Source organism: Halictus rubicundus, chromosome 3 (assembly GCF_050948215.1).
Source record: "Halictus rubicundus isolate RS-2024b chromosome 3, iyHalRubi1_principal, whole genome shotgun sequence".
In the NCBI taxonomy this organism is placed as follows: domain Eukaryota; kingdom Metazoa; phylum Arthropoda; class Insecta; order Hymenoptera; family Halictidae; genus Halictus; species Halictus rubicundus.
Genome location: NC_135151.1, coordinates 18296408 through 18315791, shown reverse-complemented (window position 1 = coordinate 18315791; position 19384 = coordinate 18296408). Strand labels below are relative to the sequence as shown.

The 19384-nt window shown below is 37.6% G+C and overlaps 3 protein-coding genes across 3 annotated transcripts; 2 read left to right on the top strand and 1 right to left on the bottom strand.

Moving 5' to 3' along the window:
• The first annotated feature begins 97 nt into the window (after positions 1-97).
• On the top strand, positions 98-4890 carry LOC143352906 (uncharacterized). The gene is made up of 4 exons (XM_076785938.1): positions 98-343; positions 974-1014; positions 2456-2652; positions 3839-4890. Exons 1-4 carry the CDS (start codon positions 259-261, stop codon positions 3894-3896), a joined length of 381 nt encoding a protein of 126 aa, XP_076642053.1. The 5' UTR covers positions 98-258; the 3' UTR covers positions 3897-4890.
• Positions 4891-6166: 1276 nt separating this feature from the next.
• On the top strand, positions 6167-10014 carry LOC143352863 (uncharacterized). Its single transcript, XM_076785780.1, has 11 exons — positions 6167-6257; positions 6345-6847; positions 6931-6977; positions 7051-7131; positions 7250-7456; positions 7534-7618; positions 7689-7811; positions 7903-8075; positions 8168-8269; positions 8336-8524; positions 8578-10014. The coding sequence occupies exons 2-11, from the start codon at positions 6784-6786 to the stop codon at positions 9721-9723; spliced, it is 2217 nt and encodes a 738-aa protein (XP_076641895.1). The 5' UTR covers positions 6167-6257; positions 6345-6783; the 3' UTR covers positions 9724-10014.
• On the bottom strand, positions 9870-11169 carry Mcts1 (malignant T-cell-amplified sequence 1 homolog). Its single transcript, XM_076785782.1, has 6 exons — positions 10977-11169; positions 10744-10896; positions 10571-10671; positions 10346-10479; positions 10189-10256; positions 9870-10108 (listed from the first exon to the last, which is right to left on the bottom strand). Exons 1-6 carry the CDS (start codon positions 10985-10987, stop codon positions 10027-10029), a joined length of 549 nt encoding a protein of 182 aa, XP_076641897.1. The 5' UTR covers positions 10988-11169; the 3' UTR covers positions 9870-10026.
• Between the last annotated feature and the right edge of the window lie 8215 nt (positions 11170-19384).

Below are 19384 nucleotides of genomic sequence, written 5' to 3'. Positions count from 1 at the left end.
CAAATATGTCACACACATATTGAGAGCACCGTAGGTCCAGGAAATCGAAGCGGGGAAGGGACGGAACTGTCTATCCGTAGTCCGTTAGTCCGTAAATGCGGCACGGGCCACGGGCACGGTTACCAATCGTTGCACATCACGATATTCAGTCTCAGTGTGCGGATCGTCGTACCGCTTGTCATTTCCACGTTCATTCAGTCCTCGTGTGGTATCTCAGAATTCGGTTCTAATATCGACTGGTGAACACGTAACAAAAAAATGTCTGCAATCTACAAAAAGTCGATGCTAACGATTGGCAAGTGCGTGCCCCAGAAGTTCCAGCCATTGTGGAATCACCCAGCTGGTTAGTAAGTTGTCCAGGACCTACGAATTTTTCAATTTCTGTACACGTGTCGACACATTACGTATGTACCATGGTACTTACGTGACACTCGGAATTGTGAGCTTCCGCATATGAATTAATAAAAGAGACAATCGCCTTAGGGAGCACCAGCACCGCGCTTTTTCTCTTATCTCTCTTCACGTAACATGTGCTGTTATCTTGGTGGACTTGACCGTTGCATTGCTCACGTAAATCAATCTTATCCCACGACACACTGCTCTAGATTTTAGCGTTTGGTTTTCCTGTATCTGTAAGTTCTCTTTGTATATCTTTTGAATATCAGCATTCAAGGACTCATGACAAAAGTGTATCAACGTGCCAATGAAGAAATAATACAAAGTTCTGTCGCTCATCCAATATTAATAATTTTAGAAACTCTAGTAATTCTAATACTACTATAATAACTGTTACTGTGTAATTGACTGCATACTAAAATAAATTTCAATAAAAAGGAAACTTGACGTGACTATTGTCGCTGGGACATGAATAGCATTTTTATTTCTTTTCTTTATACTGTACCCCATTTGATATACAAAAAAATGCAAGGAAAGAGAAACGTAAGAGCAGTATCGACCTATTTTCCCCTTTCAGGTCCGCAGACTATATTCTTCTGGGCACCAGCTTTTAAATGGGTCAGTAATAATATTGAACTTCTAACATTTTGCTGAATGTTTTGTAAATACTCTTCATTCATAATCCCATAACTGTGACAGTACTTGGACTAATTATGACAGAAGAAACGAATCAATGAACGTATAATAAGATTTTCCAACCCTATACGTGTGTATAGAACATTTTCTAGTTGATAGAAGCGCATTAATTTTGCTTCAAGGCGGATAACGTGCGGACTTTACGTCGCTCGCCAATAAATACGTAGCAGAAATATTTCTCGTGTCGCGAGGTAGTTGTATTAGCGTACGATGGACTTGATCCAAGTGCGACGATGACACGTGAGGTCGTAGATCTTGAAACGACCGTCGTCGCTCGTGCGACCTTCACCGATTCCGTAACAGTTTATTCTCTTCCGTAACAGTGTACAAAGTTGATTCTGTAACGTGATCTACTATCAAAAACGGGCAAGATTATATTTATAAAAGGTCACGTATAAAATTGATAATGAATAAAATAATATTAATGCTTTTTAGTAATTATTTTAATTTATAATTACGATTCTCTTGTACAGTCAGCGTTAAAAGTATTCGTATACCCCTTAAAAACGAATAACTTTTTTAAAAAGCAAATGATTTGAATTTTTGTTGAGATATTAAAAGAATTAGTTTACCAAGTGACGTGTAAATAATTTTATTTTTTTTTAAGTGCTATTGGTTGCAATTATGATGACAAATAAAGTAAAGGTCACGAACTTACACAGTTTCATCGGAATAAAAAATCTTTGAATTCAGGGTTTGCGTTTTTTTGGCTATTTTCAATCAATTATATTTTATAGCAATCTTGATTGATTTCGATGAAACTTCGTACATGTATATAACTTATTTAAATCTATAAAAGGCACCTTCTAAATTTCTATTGTAGGCCTAGATAAAAAAACTTGAAAATCGTGACCGTTACTTTTTTCTTCGTAATTGCGACCGATAGCAATTGTTTGAAAAAATTATTTATACATTACCTAGTGAATTAAACCTTGTAACATCTGCAAAATTTAAAATTTTAAAAAAGTTCTTCGTTTCTAAACGGTATACGAATACTTTTTATACCCACTGCATGTATAAACTATAGATACAAAGTATCATAATTTGTATTTTTTGTCCGGAAATTTTACTTCGGATAAAAGTCTCGCCTATATTTGACTGGTACTATAGGAGTCTGGAAAATCTTAAAACCGAATATTTGTTAAAATTAAAATCGTGCGCATGTTTTTACAAAATTGTGATCGACCTAGCTGGAAATAGGTTAACCTTGAAGTAAATAATCTCAATGCAAAACTAACTATTACTTTTCTGTTCTTTTGTTTCTTATGCAAGAGATTTATTCCTTTGTTGATGATTGCCATCTTTTGTTTGTGGTATTCTATCGGCAATAACCATATTATTAAACGAAGTTCAAACATTTTAGGGACTTGTAATAGCTGGCCTCGGTGATTTACAGAGGCCAGCGAACCAGCTATCTGTTGGCCAATCATCTGCTTTAGCCGTAACTGGAGTGATCTGGACCAGGTATTCCCTAGCAATCACCCCGAAAAATTGGAGTCTTTTTAGCGTAAATCTCTTCGTTGCGATAACGTCTCTCTATCAAATTGCTAGAGCGATAAAGTAAGTATCGTTCTTTCGGAACAAATATTTTCCGTTGTAAACGAATCGCGGATTTTATGCATTTATGGTACTATTAAATATGCTCTAGATACAACCAGAGAGCAAGTTTCCTCTCTGATACAACGAAGTAGCAATTTTATTGAAGTGTAATGAAACGTTTTTACTCATTCATAGCAGTTTTTTAATTTTTCAATTACGTATTTGAATTGGAACATTGGAATGAATTGTTTTTACAGCTCTAATTTATAGTAATATGAAATCACTGAAGAAAAAAATCGTTTGTTTAAATTTTGATTTTATACGTTATGTTCCTAAGTTAGAATGCCGTAGCTTAAATATAACTGATAATCGAATTATAAAAGAGTGTTGTATAAAACGTTCTTTCCATTTCAATGACAGTATTAGTTTTTTCCTAAAATCCTCTGCTTGAACAAAGACATAAATTAGTAACCAGTAAAAAAACATCGACCGAGCGAATACGGAAAATCGGAATGAATTATTTGTAGAACAAAGCATCTCAGGGTCTTGAATGCTCTATTTTCCATTCGCTCGTGCGTGCATAATGCACTATTTCTAAGAAATGCGTTTGCGCTTTTCGTAAATGCGATTCGATAAAAGTTCTTTCAAATATTACTTTCGATGTATGTAGTGAAACAATTCAAATAATTATCGGCTCCTTTTTTACTCATATTTTGAAAAATAAATTTTGAATAAGTTTCAAATCAGCATATGCACACTACTTCATATAATAAAATTTTAGTGCACATAGTGTTGCAAATAATTATTGAAATTAGATGATTTTTTAATCGACGATTATTCATAGTTATCCTATAAAATAGAATTTAAATACCTACATACATTTGGAGTCAAATATGAATTGTATACATTTTTTATTCATTGACCACTGCGTATGTATGTAATCAATCTTACCCGAGATTATTTTCTTGAACGCATAAGCTGAATTTCATATTATTTGAGGCTGTAAAAAATAATTTTGAGCATGTAGTTTGTATACTATTATTGAAAATTGTACAGTAGTCTTATTTGAAAGTACATAGATGATCTTCAAAGCCTCGTTCTATACTAATTACTACTAAATCTACTAATATTTAAGTACTTTACCTTATTATATTAAAATCATTAGAAAAGACGACTATTATTTACTAAATAGACAAAATTCTTTTAGCTATCAACGGGAGCAACAAGCTTTAGCACAAACAGCAACAACGACAGAGAGAAAATAGTGACTATATTCAAATGATATACATTCCTAGCAATAAAAAAATACTTACAGTAGGTAATTATCATATTAGGAATATTGACTTGTGGAATATATCCAAGCATTACGTAATATGATACGTAAGAGAATTCATGCTGCATGAAAAACTACAAGTTTAAAATAATTATTTAACAGGAACTTTTGGTAATTTTTGAAGTTCCACATAGTAAAGTTGTAAATACTTAAATTCGTTTATATACAATGCATGATTGTACATTGAGCACGACAAGTAAGCCATCATATAAATATTAGTAGCAACTAATAATTGAGAAACCAGAAATAAGCAATCATACAAGAAAAATGAGCAATTGTATATCAGGAACACGAGTTATGAAGATTAAATATTGAAGAAAATTTGGACACTAATGCTAAGGAAACTACAACAACAAAAATAAAATACTAAGATTCAAAATACAGCATGAACAGGTCATTCACACTCAGGGTATTGAAACACCAATAATGAAATACCTCTGTTACGTAGAAAGCTTTAAAACACCAAAGTCGAAGTGTCAGACACATTAAATCAAATGTTATTACTGTAGGAACATTTGATCGCCAAAACAAAAACTATCAATATTTCGAAATCAGAATTTTTAAAATCGTAAAATGTTCATACTGAACTGTGATATCGAACTTAAGGTGCTGCTCATATCTTTATTCCACTAACAATGCATAAATTCTAAATCCTAGAATAAGTACATGTACCAATTGAAATATATAGTACGATTTCCAAATTCGAAACACCAATGATAGTACACCAGTTTGTAAGATTAATATGCTAGACCTGTTAGTTAAATTTACCTCTGAATAATAATATCGAATACCAATTATGTATAATGATTCGCAACACTGACGCTGAATAATTCGAAGAAGTAGGAAATGTACAAATTGTATACTGAGTTCGATAATGTTATAACTGCCTTGTATAAATTTAATAAAATAATATATTTTTCTATAAAGTGGTTATTTACTGTATACAGCCTTTAACTGGTACTACTTTAGTTGCCATGCCTACATTAATAAGTAAAACAACTATTCCATACTGTATACATGCAAAAAAAATTAATATGAAACAATTGAAACATTTTATTTGTAAATGTTTATGTGCAGATAGTGACAAACAAGATATGGAAGTAGAATGGCACTAAAAGTTTCAGCAAAATCTACAAAACATTGCCAACGTTATTAACAAAAAATAACACGGAAACATTAAGTTTCCAATCTCCTTTGTGTCTCTCCTACATTTAGCAAATGAATAGTCATTAGAAGTAATTTCTTTACCTGACAAGAGTGACCTTATCATAAAACAAAACTAGCTACATATGTAATTGATAAAAGTATAAAATGCTTGTATGCACACAAATTATATTATAAATTAAAACATATTTTATTTTTTTTTTTTAATGTATATTTGAAACGCTTATTATATAAAATAAATAAAATTATTACTGTTTGTGAGTGTCCTCGGGTGAGATTTCAAATGAAGGAGTTTCGACCTATATAGTGATGGGCAGTATCGAGTAAATTCAACTATCGATTATTTACTATTTAATCGCGAATACTATCGACTATTTAGTCGACTGAATTGCTTTACTGGTTATGTTCGCGGTGTTCGACGACGTTGATGAAAAATGTTGTATATCTATTATTGCCTGGTTGTTAACTTTTATTTAGTTATTATTTAGTATTGTTAGGTTTCTAAAATTCAAGATATTTCGTGTTATTTTATATTTTACATTTTTCGTAGTAGAGATTAGTAATAAAATTAAATTAAGGTCAAATTCCAAAATTAATTAGTCTGACGTAAATTAACTTTTTCCTTTTCGACAATGTCCTCCGCGGCTTTGTTAAGGAATTATCAACGAAAAACACGGACCAATCAAAGTGCGGCTACAGCTGACGGATTCCGGCCCAACCAATGCCAACACCAGGATCAGTGCGTGTCGCTGTAGCCGCCCTCTGATTGGTCTATACTTTTCGTTAATAACTCTTTAACAAAGCCGCGGAGAACAATTTCGCAAAGGAAAATGTTACTTCAAATCACCTTATGAATCACCCCTTTAAAGGAAATACAATATTTTTGGGATACCCTATATAGCTACACCCGCTCTTCCACTGCAAATTCAGTCGATAGTTCAGTAAAACCAGCGATTGAAAATAGTAACCGCTACTATCGACTAAGTCGATAGGTCGATAGTGCTCATCACTAAATGCGCCACGCGCAGTTCATATAGCACGGCCCTGAGGTGACTCGAGAACTACGACGGTCACGGGGAGCGAGACGCGCGGCCGGCTAAAGGAGGCGTAGCCATCGAAAATGCCTCAAGTATAGCTATTAATTACGAAGCCTGCCATATATGTAAGTATATAGTATATGGTCTAAGATTCCCGTAGATGTATGTCCGTATTTCAGATCGTGAGACACGAAACCCTTTATGGTGATTGGTCGTATACCTCGTCTGTGTCGGAAGCACCGAAACCCTGAACCTGAGCATTCTCATTTCCTCTCTGACTAAAGTATATTCTGTGGTACATCACAAGAAGATGACAACGCCGGAGTGATTGTTTAACAATTTTATTGTTGATGTGATCAAATATGAGCTAGAGCTACAAAAGCAATAAAAGTATGGTTCCAAATTAAGACTAAAATAAAAATAATATCTGATACCGTGATATCAGAATTGGCCATTGTAACGGTCGCGTACACAGTAGCTCAATTTGGAGCATCTCGTGAAGGCTTGTAGCTGGATTTTTATAATTATTTATGATATACGGCCATTAATAATTGTTTATTATTAGCTTCATTTGCTGGATTGTGAAAAAAGTAAAACTTTTCTACACGTGTATAGAAAATGGCTTTGCCACCAAACTATAAACAAGTAGCAATGGCTACATCAAACATCGTTGCATCAAATCGTAAGCATTATTAATTTATTTTTGCATTATTATTTAATATGTTTCTTAAAGGTAGTGAAATTTGACAAATATTTATATTACAGAACGTCTTAGAGCTTCTGGTGGAACTAGCAATAGTTCCACAAATAGCGTAAGTAAATACTCAATCTACATTAAATAAGTATTCATATAATGAAAAAATTAATTTTCGTGATAATTTGTAGAAAGATACACAAAGCCCATTTATACAAACACCTCATAGCCATCCAGGATTTACACCACAGAAGGTTGGAAAAAACACAAATGTATGTATTTAGTCATAGGCAAAATTAAAACAAAGTTCTTAATCTTTAATAATGTGATTTTAAAGCACAGTGAAACTTTTACAAATTTGCAAAATTCGTTTATTTATTGTTCAATTAGGCTGATTCTCGCATGCCCAAACCACCTAAACCTCCAGAAAAACCTCTCATGCCTTACATGAGATATAGTAGAAAAGTATGGGATCAAGTAAAAGCTCAAAACCCAGAATTAAAACTATGGGAAATAGGAAAGATTATTGGTCAAATGTGGAGAGATTTACCAGAAGAAGACAAAACAGAATTTATTGAGATGTATGAAGCAGAAAAGGTATAAAGAACATTGATAATTTTGTTGAATGTTTTGTTGAACAAACAAGAAACATTATCCTTTTTTATTCAAAACAGGTGGAATATGAAAAAAGTTTAAAAACCTACCACAATTCACCTGCATATTTAGCTTACATTGCTGCTAAGAATAGAGGAAAATCAGGTAAACATTGCAAATAGATAAAAATATTTAGATTTATATACAACCTAATTATGTCTCGTTTCTTTAATAGCGATGTGTGCTGCACAACAAAATAATGATGATCGAGAAAGTCATGAACGTTCATCAGGCAGTACTAAAGGTCAAGCAGCTCAAGATAGAAGAATAGATATCTTACCTGCAGAAGATGATGATGGTATGCAAACGTGTATACATATATATAAAATTATATATATATATATTATGTATATATTTATATAAAATTATATATGTATTTTATTTTATAGATCAGGATGATGGATATTCTGTAAAACATGTTGCATATTCTCGGTATACTAGAAATCATCGTCTTATTAATGAAATATTCAGTGATACTGTGGTTCCTGATGTTCGCTCTGTTGTTACTACACAACGAATGCAAGTATTGCGACGTCAAGTGCAATCGTTAACTATGCATCAGGTAATGTAATGAGAACTTTCTAAACATTGATTATCATTTAAGCAGTACAATATCATTAATAGTTGTTACGTTAAATTATTAAAAACTTACAGAAAAAGCTGGAAGCAGAATTGCAACAAATAGAAGAAAAGTTTGAAGCAAAGAAACGTAAATTTATTGAAACAAGCGAAATATTTCAAGAAGAATTGAAAAAAGTAAATCATCAATTTTTGTTTACTCAAGTATAACTTTAATAAAATAAAAACAAACTTTTCTTTTAGCACTGTAAACCTGCAGTAGATGAAGAAACATTCAATAAAATGGTAGAGCGGCAGTATGAAGCACTTAGACGAGATAGATTGAAAGGAACGGAAGAAAATCGTTCAGATGGACCAGCATCGAGTGAATCAACTCCAAACTCAACGCCTACTCCTACCCCTGCTCCAGTCAATGATGAAACTCCTTCTGATGTAAGTAATTATGTACTTATCATTAGACGTCCACTCATGATTATTTATTATAGGTTCCCGAACACGAAGCAATAGATAAAAAATCAAATGGAACAGAAAAGGCTACGAATGAAATAAAAAAGGAAACGTCTTCCCCGCCGTACACTGATAACAAACCTGAGCTTCCACCCGTTCAAGGGAATTCAAATCAACATACATCTAGCTCTGGAATATATTGTGGGACAGTTAGTCCAATACAGCAGCAACAACAAACGCCGCCACCTCCACTGCAGCAGCAGCAGCAGCAGCAGCAGCAACAACAGCAACAACAGCAGCAACAACAGCAACAGCAGCAGCAACAACAGCAACAGCAGCAGCAGCAACAACCCCAACAACCACCACCGCCTTCACAACCATCCCAACAGCCTCCCTCAACTCAACAACATCAACAACCGACATCTCAGCCACATCAACAGCATCCACAACAAGCGGCTCCACAACCGCAACCATCTCCTTTACAACCACCACAATCTACTACTACGACAACAGCAGCACCATCCATCATAAATTCAAGCGCACCTGCAAATGCAAGTGTCACTGCAAATGCGCCTACTATGCCTCCAGTTTCTTCGCCAGCTCCTCCTGTGCAGCATACTCCTCATCAACAAGGAATGTTAGCTAATCATTCAATGCCACCACACCAAGGAACCCAAGGAACTCAGGGAACACAGGTGCTTCCACCACAAGGCCCTGTTTCTAATCCACATACCCCTCAGATGATTCCACCAAACCAAGGCTATGGTCAACAATATCAACCAGGACCAACTCAACAAGCTCAAAATGTCCCATTAACTCCGAGACCTCCACATCCATCTTATACGTATTCACAGCAGCAACCATATCATCAGCCATACCCTCAATATGCACATCCCTATTATCATCAACCATATTCACAGTATTCACCACACGCAATGGGCCGTCCTCATGCTCATGGTCCCCATAGTCCGCACAGTCCACATTATCACCCACAGTCTCCCCATGCCGTCGGAGAAAATAATACTACTAATAACAGTGTGCCTGGTTCAAACACTGCTTCTGCACCAACATCCGATGCTAACAATTCATCTTATTCTCCGGCATCAGGACATTGCGAAAACGAACGTTCTGTTTCCTCAGACAATCAAGAAGGTCAAGTAGATATTAAATCAGGGTCTGGTTAATTATATTTTTATAATTACATAATTCTATTTATAGAATTGCTTTCAATTTATGTAAACTGTAGAACATTACATTCGAATAATATTGATGCATTTAAACAATTATAATAAAATTGTCATATTCATTCAGTTTGTACAATAAAAATGCATTATTAATTTTTTTTATTTTGAGTAGCAATACTGTGATTAGAACTGTTGCTTCACAGTATGACATGTAACTTTCAAAAGTTCCAGAAAACGTATTTGTGCAATGAACAAGATGTTTTCGCACATGATTAAATTTTGAACAATGTATACATCAGTCTTTTACTTCACAGGTTTCATTTGCCATAATCCATCGTTCAAGTAATGACAATTCTCTATGCCCACTCCTTTGTTCACTTTAACTCTGTAAATTACATGATTATAGTATACCCAGCACTTTTTATACATTTTGTATATAAAACATCATGTGTCCCATTTACTTACATGTCTTCTGTTGATAATGTAGTAACACCGATAGCTAAAGCATGTTGCTTGCCTTCTGCCATAACAGCCTACATCTTAGATTAAGAATTCAATAGACTAAGAAATATTAAGATTGGTAAACAACATATGTAGCTTAAAATATTTTAACAAAGGATACAACAACTGTTCCCTTTTCTACAGGTGTCATCTTTGCACCTTTCGACGTTAAACCTGGACACATAATATTCGCTCCACTAAGAACGAACCGGATAGCACCTTTATCAACTTGTTGCATTGGTAAAAAAAATGGATCTGAAAGTTTTTAATATAAATATACAACGGAATGTGAACTTTCTTTACAATTTCTTTTCTATAAAATGTTTAAAAATCATTTCTTACTCACATTTATGTAGTAATCTTAAGGTAGGCATCCAAGGTCCTTCGCGTTGGCGGAAAAATAACAAGTCTCCTGCCGTATTTACAATAATCTCTATATGATCGTGACTGACATGTAAAAATAGATATGAATATTTTTAGTTGTTAATTTTAGAAAATATTCGCTCTAAGATGCCTTACCATTTTACAATTCGGAAGGAATCTTTCTTTGGAATGATCGTGTCCACGTGACTTTCCAAATGAGGATAAAGGTCTAAGAGTTTGGAACGAATTCCTTTTTGTACTGATGATTTTAATTGTTGTATTCCAGAAACACTGTCTTTTTCATCGAATCTAAGGAAATATTAAATAAAACCATCATTTATTAGCGAACGGAGGTTATGTATTCTTAACAGACATAATGACGCACATACTTTTTGAACATCTTCTTATTTTTTTATAAAATAATGCTACAAGTCAAAGGAGTAACGATGTCTAAGCAATACATCAAACAATTCTTAAAATAAATGTTAATTTATAAAGTGTTTTATGCTAGCCGGTATTCACTTCGTATAATTCTGTTATTATGCTATAGTTGGCTATAGTCGCATATGATGTGTACCATGAACTTACAACCAAACCTAGACACACATGAACATATTCATGGCGTTTGCCTTATATTTATATGATATAATAATACATTTATTAAACAAATGTTTTAAATTTCGAGAGTAATGATAAACATTTATACAACTTATAATTTGAAATATACAAATACAAACGTTTTTAAAAAATATAATACATATGTATTGCCCCCCTCATATCGCGCATTCCTCTCGGCTAGTGATGGGCACCATCGACTACAAACTATCGACTAAATCGATAGTACCCAACTACTATTTTCAGTCGACTGATTTTTTAAACTATCGACTGAATTTAGTAGTGGTTGGGTTACTATTTTCAGTCGACTGTGTTATGTACGTATTAGGGACCCGAAATTACGATACTTGTCTGCAGATGGCACAACCGGTTAATCTATCAATTTCGCGGCATGAGTTCAAACGCCTCAAAGTACTAAGGTACTAAACTCCCGAACGCGGCTTTATCTGGGAAGGGAAAATGGATATAAAATGTTATAAACGTAACTTGGTCGGAAAACTTTACTGTATTTCAAATAATGTTGATGGGTCGACAAAGTGATTTTCGAGATCAAAAACGAGTGTGTCGGGCCTTTGCTCTGTTCCTTTTATCGGACCTCCGGTTCCAGGATGCGTTGATGGTGGGGCGTCGTGAGGTCCAATCAGAAGGGTAGTCTCCTCCCCTAAGTTGCGTGGGCCTGGAATGCGTAAGGCCTCGAAGGAGTGGCCCAAGGGGACGTAATCTGGGGGGTTACTCGCGTGTAGCATGCCACGTGCGTTTCGATTGCCGTTCGATGTCTTCGTAGGTGGCCTCTTGTTCGGGGGTGACTAATTTATGTCTTCCAGGTCCTTGAGGGAGGCTGTAGAGCTGTCTTCTCTCGGGTCTGTTTTTCCTCGTTGTCCTTCGCTTAAGCGGGCCTGGTCCTAGTAGAAGTGGTTCCGCTCCGTTATCGCTTGCAGCTGGCATTCCTTGCGTCTCGCTTTCCCTACTCGAGTGACCTCTTAACTTAACATAACATTTTCTAACTGCGCTTTCTTAAAAATTATCCTTATAGAATACGTGTCTGTTCGAATACGCGCGGTATCATGTCTAGTTATTACCGAGATGGCGCCTGTTTCGATTAGGGCGACGTCACACCTCCCCCCTTAATAAAAAGGATGTTACATGTAGTAACAACTTTTACTTTAATACTAGGTAGAACACCTTATAACTAAGCGGAACAATAATAATTAATAATAATAGATTAATAATAAAATTAGCGGTAAACGCAAAAGGAAAAATAATAGCAAAGCGCCAATTGCTACAGTAGTAATAATAATAATAATAATGATGACAATAAAAAAAAAAAATATAGTATAGTATGATTATAGTATAGAAAGGGGGTAGTTATAATAATATTTATTATAGAAAGCAGAGGTACTAAAATGCTTAGTAACATAGACAGATATTTTATTTTGATATATAGAATAATAGAGAAAATAACTACTGTAACATAATCATATTAAAGGTATGCATATATACAAAAACACAAAAGAAATTAAATGACAATAGTAATAGCGATCTTAATAATGATGTTTATAATTATAAAAGGATGTGGTATGACTAAGTATAAAAATAGGTGTTACTAACGATACAGCTTATTTAGAAGATATATGCATATATTATTATTCGCCTATATTCCGCATTCATGATACATATGCATACATACGTAAGCACCCTTGCTATAATGCTCGACTCGATATTCTACAGGTATATCAAGGATCTGGTTGTGGATCGGGTAGCGGTTCAGGCCTAATATGGGCTAATTTAAGTTTATTGGTATGGACTATCTTCATACGTGATTGGTTGATTGCGATTTCGGCATTGAAATCATCAAATAATCGGGTTATTTTATACGGTCCGTTCCATTGGGGGTCAAACTTGGAAGTTCGAGGTTCGTGAAGCAGGTACACGTGGTCGTCGATCCTAAACTTGTGTGGGTTGACGTTCCGGTCATAAAGTTTTTTACACTTAGCCTTGGCTTTCTTAAGGGTTTGGGCGGCAGATGCTTGTACGGTTGTTATTGTAGAGAAAAGGTCGTCGAAGTATTGAGAAAACGTTCGGGGTGGTTGTACGTCGGCAAATTCTGAAGGGATGCGGGCCTTTTTACCAAAAATAAGTTCATGGGGAGTGAAACCTGTAGACTCGTGAACCGATGTATTGTAGGAAAACATGCCGAATCGTATCCATTTATCCCAATCTCTCTTAGTGCAATAGTGTTTTAAATATTCGATGAAGACGTGGTGAGCGCGTTCGAGCGAACCTAATGATTGGGGATGGTATGCTGTAGATTTAATTTGTTTGATTTTGAAGATGCGGCAAAAGCATTTCATTATTCGGCTCATAAAATTTCTACCTTGATCAGTGTGGATGGTTTTTGGGCATCCGAAACGAGAAATAAATTGTTCTGCAAGTGCAGAAGCAACAGAGACTGCATCCATTTCTCGGAGAGGGATAGCATCTGAATATTTTGTCAGATTATCTTGGAGAGTGAGGAGATATCTGTAACCTGATTCGGTTACTGGTAAAGGTCCAACAATGTCTAACTGTACCTTATCGAATGCCTGTTGAGGGGTGTCTGTAATACGAAGAGGTTGTTTAATCCCTTTCCTTACTAGTTTGAATTTTTGACAACTGGGGCAGGTTTTTACGAGGTCTGCGATATCTTTTCGCATTCCTTTCCAATAGAAGTCTTCACGAACACGGTTATATAACTTAGTAATTCCTTTGTGACCACCCACCACAGACTCGTGGTATTCTTTAAGGATACGACTTTGGTCGTCCTTTGGGGGAAATTTTAGTTCGTTTGAGCATATAGTGATAGTATACCCTTCCGTCGAGAAACCAGCCTTGAATAGTTTTTCTATATCGATCCAAGGAATTTGATCTAAGTCGTTACGATTTTTCGATACACTGCAAGTAAAGAGGCCAAGTCCCTTCATTAAATTTTTTAAACTATGAATGCACAATTCGATGTTTGTAAGGCTGGTAGGTGAATTGGGGGTTTCTTGAGTAATTAAGTGGAAAATATTGGTTCGACCGGATCGGATGGCAATGGCTTCACCTACGTTGGCATCCACGTTGCGCAATTCATGGATGGAGAACCTCCCTTGTTCGAGTAACTCATTACTAGTTGCAGAAGTTAACTCATAGTTTGCCGAAATGAAATGAACTATGTGATCTTTTCTCAGAGATAGGAAATCTTTACTGTAGGTAAAACATGAATGGGTTAAAGTGTATAATTCGTTAGTGTTGAATCGGGCAGCGATCGGTGGATCTTGGTTCGATATGTTTCGTTCTTCTGAAAAAGGGTTATCGTCGGGTTGGGTAGCGTCAGAGTCAACCGTGTCCCATAAATACCTTCCCTCGATGCGTGCACTGCAGCCTGTCCGTGGAGACGGTACGGGAATTTGCGCGCGTACCGGAACTCCGACATGGCGTACAGGCGAGATTTCCCTCGTTGCGAGTACGGGTTTTATCGTCGCTTCTCGTTGCACTGCAGCTTGTCCTTGGAGACGGTCTGGGAATTTGCGCGCAGAACCGGAACTACCGACATAGCGTGCAGGCGAATTTTCCAGCGTTGCAGGAAGAAGGGTCCACACTTTACTCCCCGGGACACGATCTACTGTCTTGTCTTGTTGAGTAGTCATGCAAATGTTGTTGCAGGATTTCGATGTTATTGTGGATGGTGTTCGGGTGGATACAAGTTGGTTGTTTATCTGGGGTAGATTTCCTATCTCTTCCGCCAACTTCTCGCTAGCAAAGAAGCAGGCGGCAACGGAAGCTTCACATTCGAGACATTGAGATACTTTGCCAGGATCGTCACCCGTTTCGATATCAGTAACCGGTGTTTTGTCCGCGCGGACAAGCATCTTTTCCTGACATCTAGAGTGAGAATCCCTTTGAAGTTCCACTGCCGTTTGTTGCAAAACCTCATCCGGAACGTTACGGGAAAGAGCATCCGCGTTGGAATTTACGCGTCCTGGCTTGTATACGATATTATAATCGTACTCGTTCAATTTGATTCTCCATCGCATTAATTTGGAGGTTGGATCTTTGGTGTTGTGGAGCCAAACTAGAGGTCGATGGTCCGTGACAAGGGTAAATTTATGGCCGTACAGATAGGGGCGGAAATGATTAACAGCGAAAATTATGGCGAGTAATTCCTTTTCGGTAGTAGAATAGTTTGTTTCGGTGTCGTTCAGTGTTCTCGATGCATAGGCAATAGGAAGATCTTTGCCTATATCACCCTGACTGAGGACGGCACCGATGGCATAGTTGGAGGCATCGGTAGTGACTATAAATGATTTGCGAAAATCCGGATATTGCAGGAGGGGTTGCCGGCAGATAGTGTCTCTTAGGTTTTCAAATGCTTCTTGCGCAGCATGGTTCCAGAAGAATGGAGTACTCTTTTTTAGCAATCGAGTCATGGGTTTTGCGAGTCTCGCGAAGTCCTTGATAAACCTGCGGTAGTATCCGATTAATCCTAAAAAGGATTTAATTGTTTTCCTATTCGAGGGTACCGGGAACGATTTCACGGCTTTAATTTTACCGGGGTCCGGCTTCACTCCTTCGTTAGTGATCAGATGCCCTAGATAAGCTATTTCTTTGCGAAGAAACATGCACTTTTCCGGTTGAAGTGCCAGCCCAGCGTTTTGCAAGCGACCTAGCAGAGTGTTTAGTTTTCTAGAGTGTTCTTCGAGTGAATTAGCATAGACGACAATATCATCCATGTATACGAATAATTCGATACCCTGTAGACCGACGAGGACACGATCCATAAGCCTCTGGAAGGTGGCTGGTGCGTTACAAAGACCAAAGGGCATTCTATTAAACTCGTAATGTCCAAAAGGGGTTGAAAATGCGGTTTTTGATTTAGAAGAGGGGTCCATAGATACCTGATGAAACCCTGAGGCTAAATCGAGCGTGCTAAAATATTTAGCACCTCCTAGTTGATCGAGGATATCCGTTATATTAGGGAGTGGGTAAGCGTCGTTAATTGTTTTTTCATTGAGTCTGCGATAGTCGATGACCATTCGCCAACGAGGTTCACCAGACGAATCCGGCTTCTTCGGCACGATCCAAACAGGTGAATTATATGGGGAATCGGAGGGTTCGATGATTTTATTGTTAAGAAGGTCTTGGACTTGGTTCTGAATTTCTGCCTTGTGGATCTGAGGATATCTGTATTGTTTGGTGTGTAGCGGGCTCTCATCGGTGGTAATTATCTTATGTTTTACGGTGGTGGTGGACTCTAATCTATCTCCAGGTAAGTGAAATTGGTATGCGTAAGTAGCAACACTTGATAGAATACTAACTCTTTCTTCCTCGTTCAAATTATCTAATTTAAGAAGGCCAGAAAGCTTTGAAAGTCTCTCGGCAGAGGAGCGTTGGTTGTCTATACCTGGGTTACCGATTCGAGCAGAACGGGCTAATGGGGGTTGAGCCTCGAAATCTTCCAGTTCGACCGGAGGTAGAGTAATATTGACCTGATCATACGTACAATTAATGGCGAACAATTTTACATGACCCTGATCTTGCGAAACAATTGCTTCTCCTACGTACACTCCCGGTCCGAAATCCATTTTCCTAACGTAACCTTCCCTTAAATTTGGAGTTTTAGTAGGAATTTTAATTAACGTTTTAGTTCGCGGCGGCAAGTCGAACGAAGGGTGGTTACAAAACGGAATTTCTTTATTCCCTAAGATTAGTGAACTTGACAATTTTTCTCGAAAAGCTAGAAGAGCCTGTTGTTTAGTAAGGAATTCCATTCCAATAATTCCGGATTGTTCTATGGGGAAGCTATGGTCTACTACTTGAAATTTTATTTCGACACTCAGCATATTGAGAGTAATTTCTCCATAGGTTCGACGAGTTCCTGTCCCAATGCCTCTCAAATGATACGAAATTTTAGTGTTAACATGAACCTCTGGAGAAATCGCACTTTCTTTAATTAGATTCAATTGTGAACCGGTGTCAATGAGGAAATAACCCTGGTTGTTATGGAAAAAACAATGATCTATAATTATGACGGGGAGTTGGGTTGTTCGCTTTCGACTGAGATCGTAGTTAACCTGGCAGAGTCGGGTCGCGCTTTTATTGCTACACTCTTCGTAGCGCTGTCTCGAAGAGCGAGATTGGAGTTTAAATTACGCCCAGGTGCAATGTATGATGATGGGTGATTATCACTACGTCGTTCCCGATCGCGCTTAGTAAAACAATTAAACTCGTTATGACCTTTCCGTTTACAATAAGTGCATATAAGGGCTTCCCGCCGTTTGAAGCTATTGCAGTTTTCTGACGCGTGACCCGGTTTCCGACAGGTATGGCAGTAAAGGCGTGAACGACGATCATCACCGCCTCGTGTTGCCCGGATTTCGTTTACCCGGACTGTCTCTATTTCTTCGCGAGGACGTCTCGTGTCAAATCTTCGTTCTTGCCCACGTTCGCGACGATCGTATCGCACGATTTTTTCCCGACGAACACGAGCTCTATTCTTTTGATGTTCCTCCTCGTCCATCGCCAAATCAATGGCCGCTTGGAGAATCGCGGGTTTTCCTTGACGAACCTGAGTCTCGATTGTATTACTCAATCCCGTGATGTAACAACCGCAGGCGTTGTCTATGGCCCTAGTCCGTACTCCATATGCGACGTCCGGATCACATTCTTCATCAATCGCGTCAAGTATATCGTCTAATAATTCTTTGACTCGATTCCCGTACTGGAGTGCAGATTCTCCGATTTCTTGATACATATTCGACATACGCGTTTGGAGGGTGTCGAGAGTGTGCCTTGGGGTAAATGCACGTTCCAAAGATTTTAGTAATTCTTCCAGGTTATACGTATCTCGTTGTCGTCGGATATGACTTTTCGCGTCCTTAATTACTTTTTTCTCTATTATTTTAACAAGAAATTGCCGTTCGTTCAACTTTACCGCCTTCCAAATATCGCGGCATAATCTCGTAAACTCTTTCACCGGTGTAGACTTCCCATCAAATTCAGGCAAAATTTCTGAGGCTAATTTTAAAGAGATTTGGCATCCGCCGACGGATTCGACATTAGAGACGGCGGAAGCAGAAGATAATTCCTCTATATTCGAATTTTCGTACTGTTCAGACACAATCGATGGGGGTTGATACCCCGGTGGCCGAACAAATGGTTTGTCAATTTCATTTCGCATGATCTCAGGGTCACGCCAAGGGATAAGAGAGAAATCGGAGGAGCTATCAGACCGTGAGGTTCCCTGCGGGCACGCGACAACCCACGAGCTAGTCGATCGACTATCGTTACTCATGTTTACACTAGACAATTATCTATCTTAATCTAAATACCAAACTAATCTAATCCTGACTGGTCACTCGAGATAGAAACAATGAACGTGTGTCTTACACTTGAGCTGCTGATGAGTTGACGATGTCCGCTGCTACTGAATTCCAGAAGGGTAGGTTCGTTTACTAGATGTTGTTCCCTTCTTCAAATGGACGTTGAATGTGCAGCTATCAGGATGGCAGGTGCGCAGCAGGTATCCAGTGATTGCCAGTGATTTCAGGGTTGCTTTAGGCTAGCTTGCGTGGCCGCTGATAATCACCTCTTCCGGTATTCACCCGTCGCTCCCTGGGGAAACCACGCCAAAACCCAGGAGGGAAGAGTGGCACGAAAACTCAGTTTGTAATTCACAGTTCAATGTTCACCTGCACTCTTTTATTGTCCTTATTTAATTAAAATACACTGTTAGTTCAGTTCGAATTCTAAGTCACAAATGTGTTCTTTTGAAAAAGCGCGCACGAAAGTTGGCGTATCCCACCGCTGTCACCACTGTTATGTACGTATTAGGGACCCGAAATTACGATACTTGTCTGCAGATGGCACAACCGGTTAATCTATCAATTTCGCGGCATGAGTTCAAACGCCTCAAAGTACTAAGGTACTAAACTCCCGAACGCGGCTTTATCTGGGAAGGGAAAATGGATATAAAATGTTATAAACGTAACTTGGTCGGAAAACTTTACTGTATTTCAAATAATGTTGATGGGTCGACAAAGTGATTTTCGAGATCAAAAACGAGTGTGTCGGGCCTTTGCTCTGTTCCTTTTATCGGACCTCCGGTTCCAGGATGCGTTGATGGTGGGGCGTCGTGAGGTCCAATCAGAAGGGTAGTCTCCTC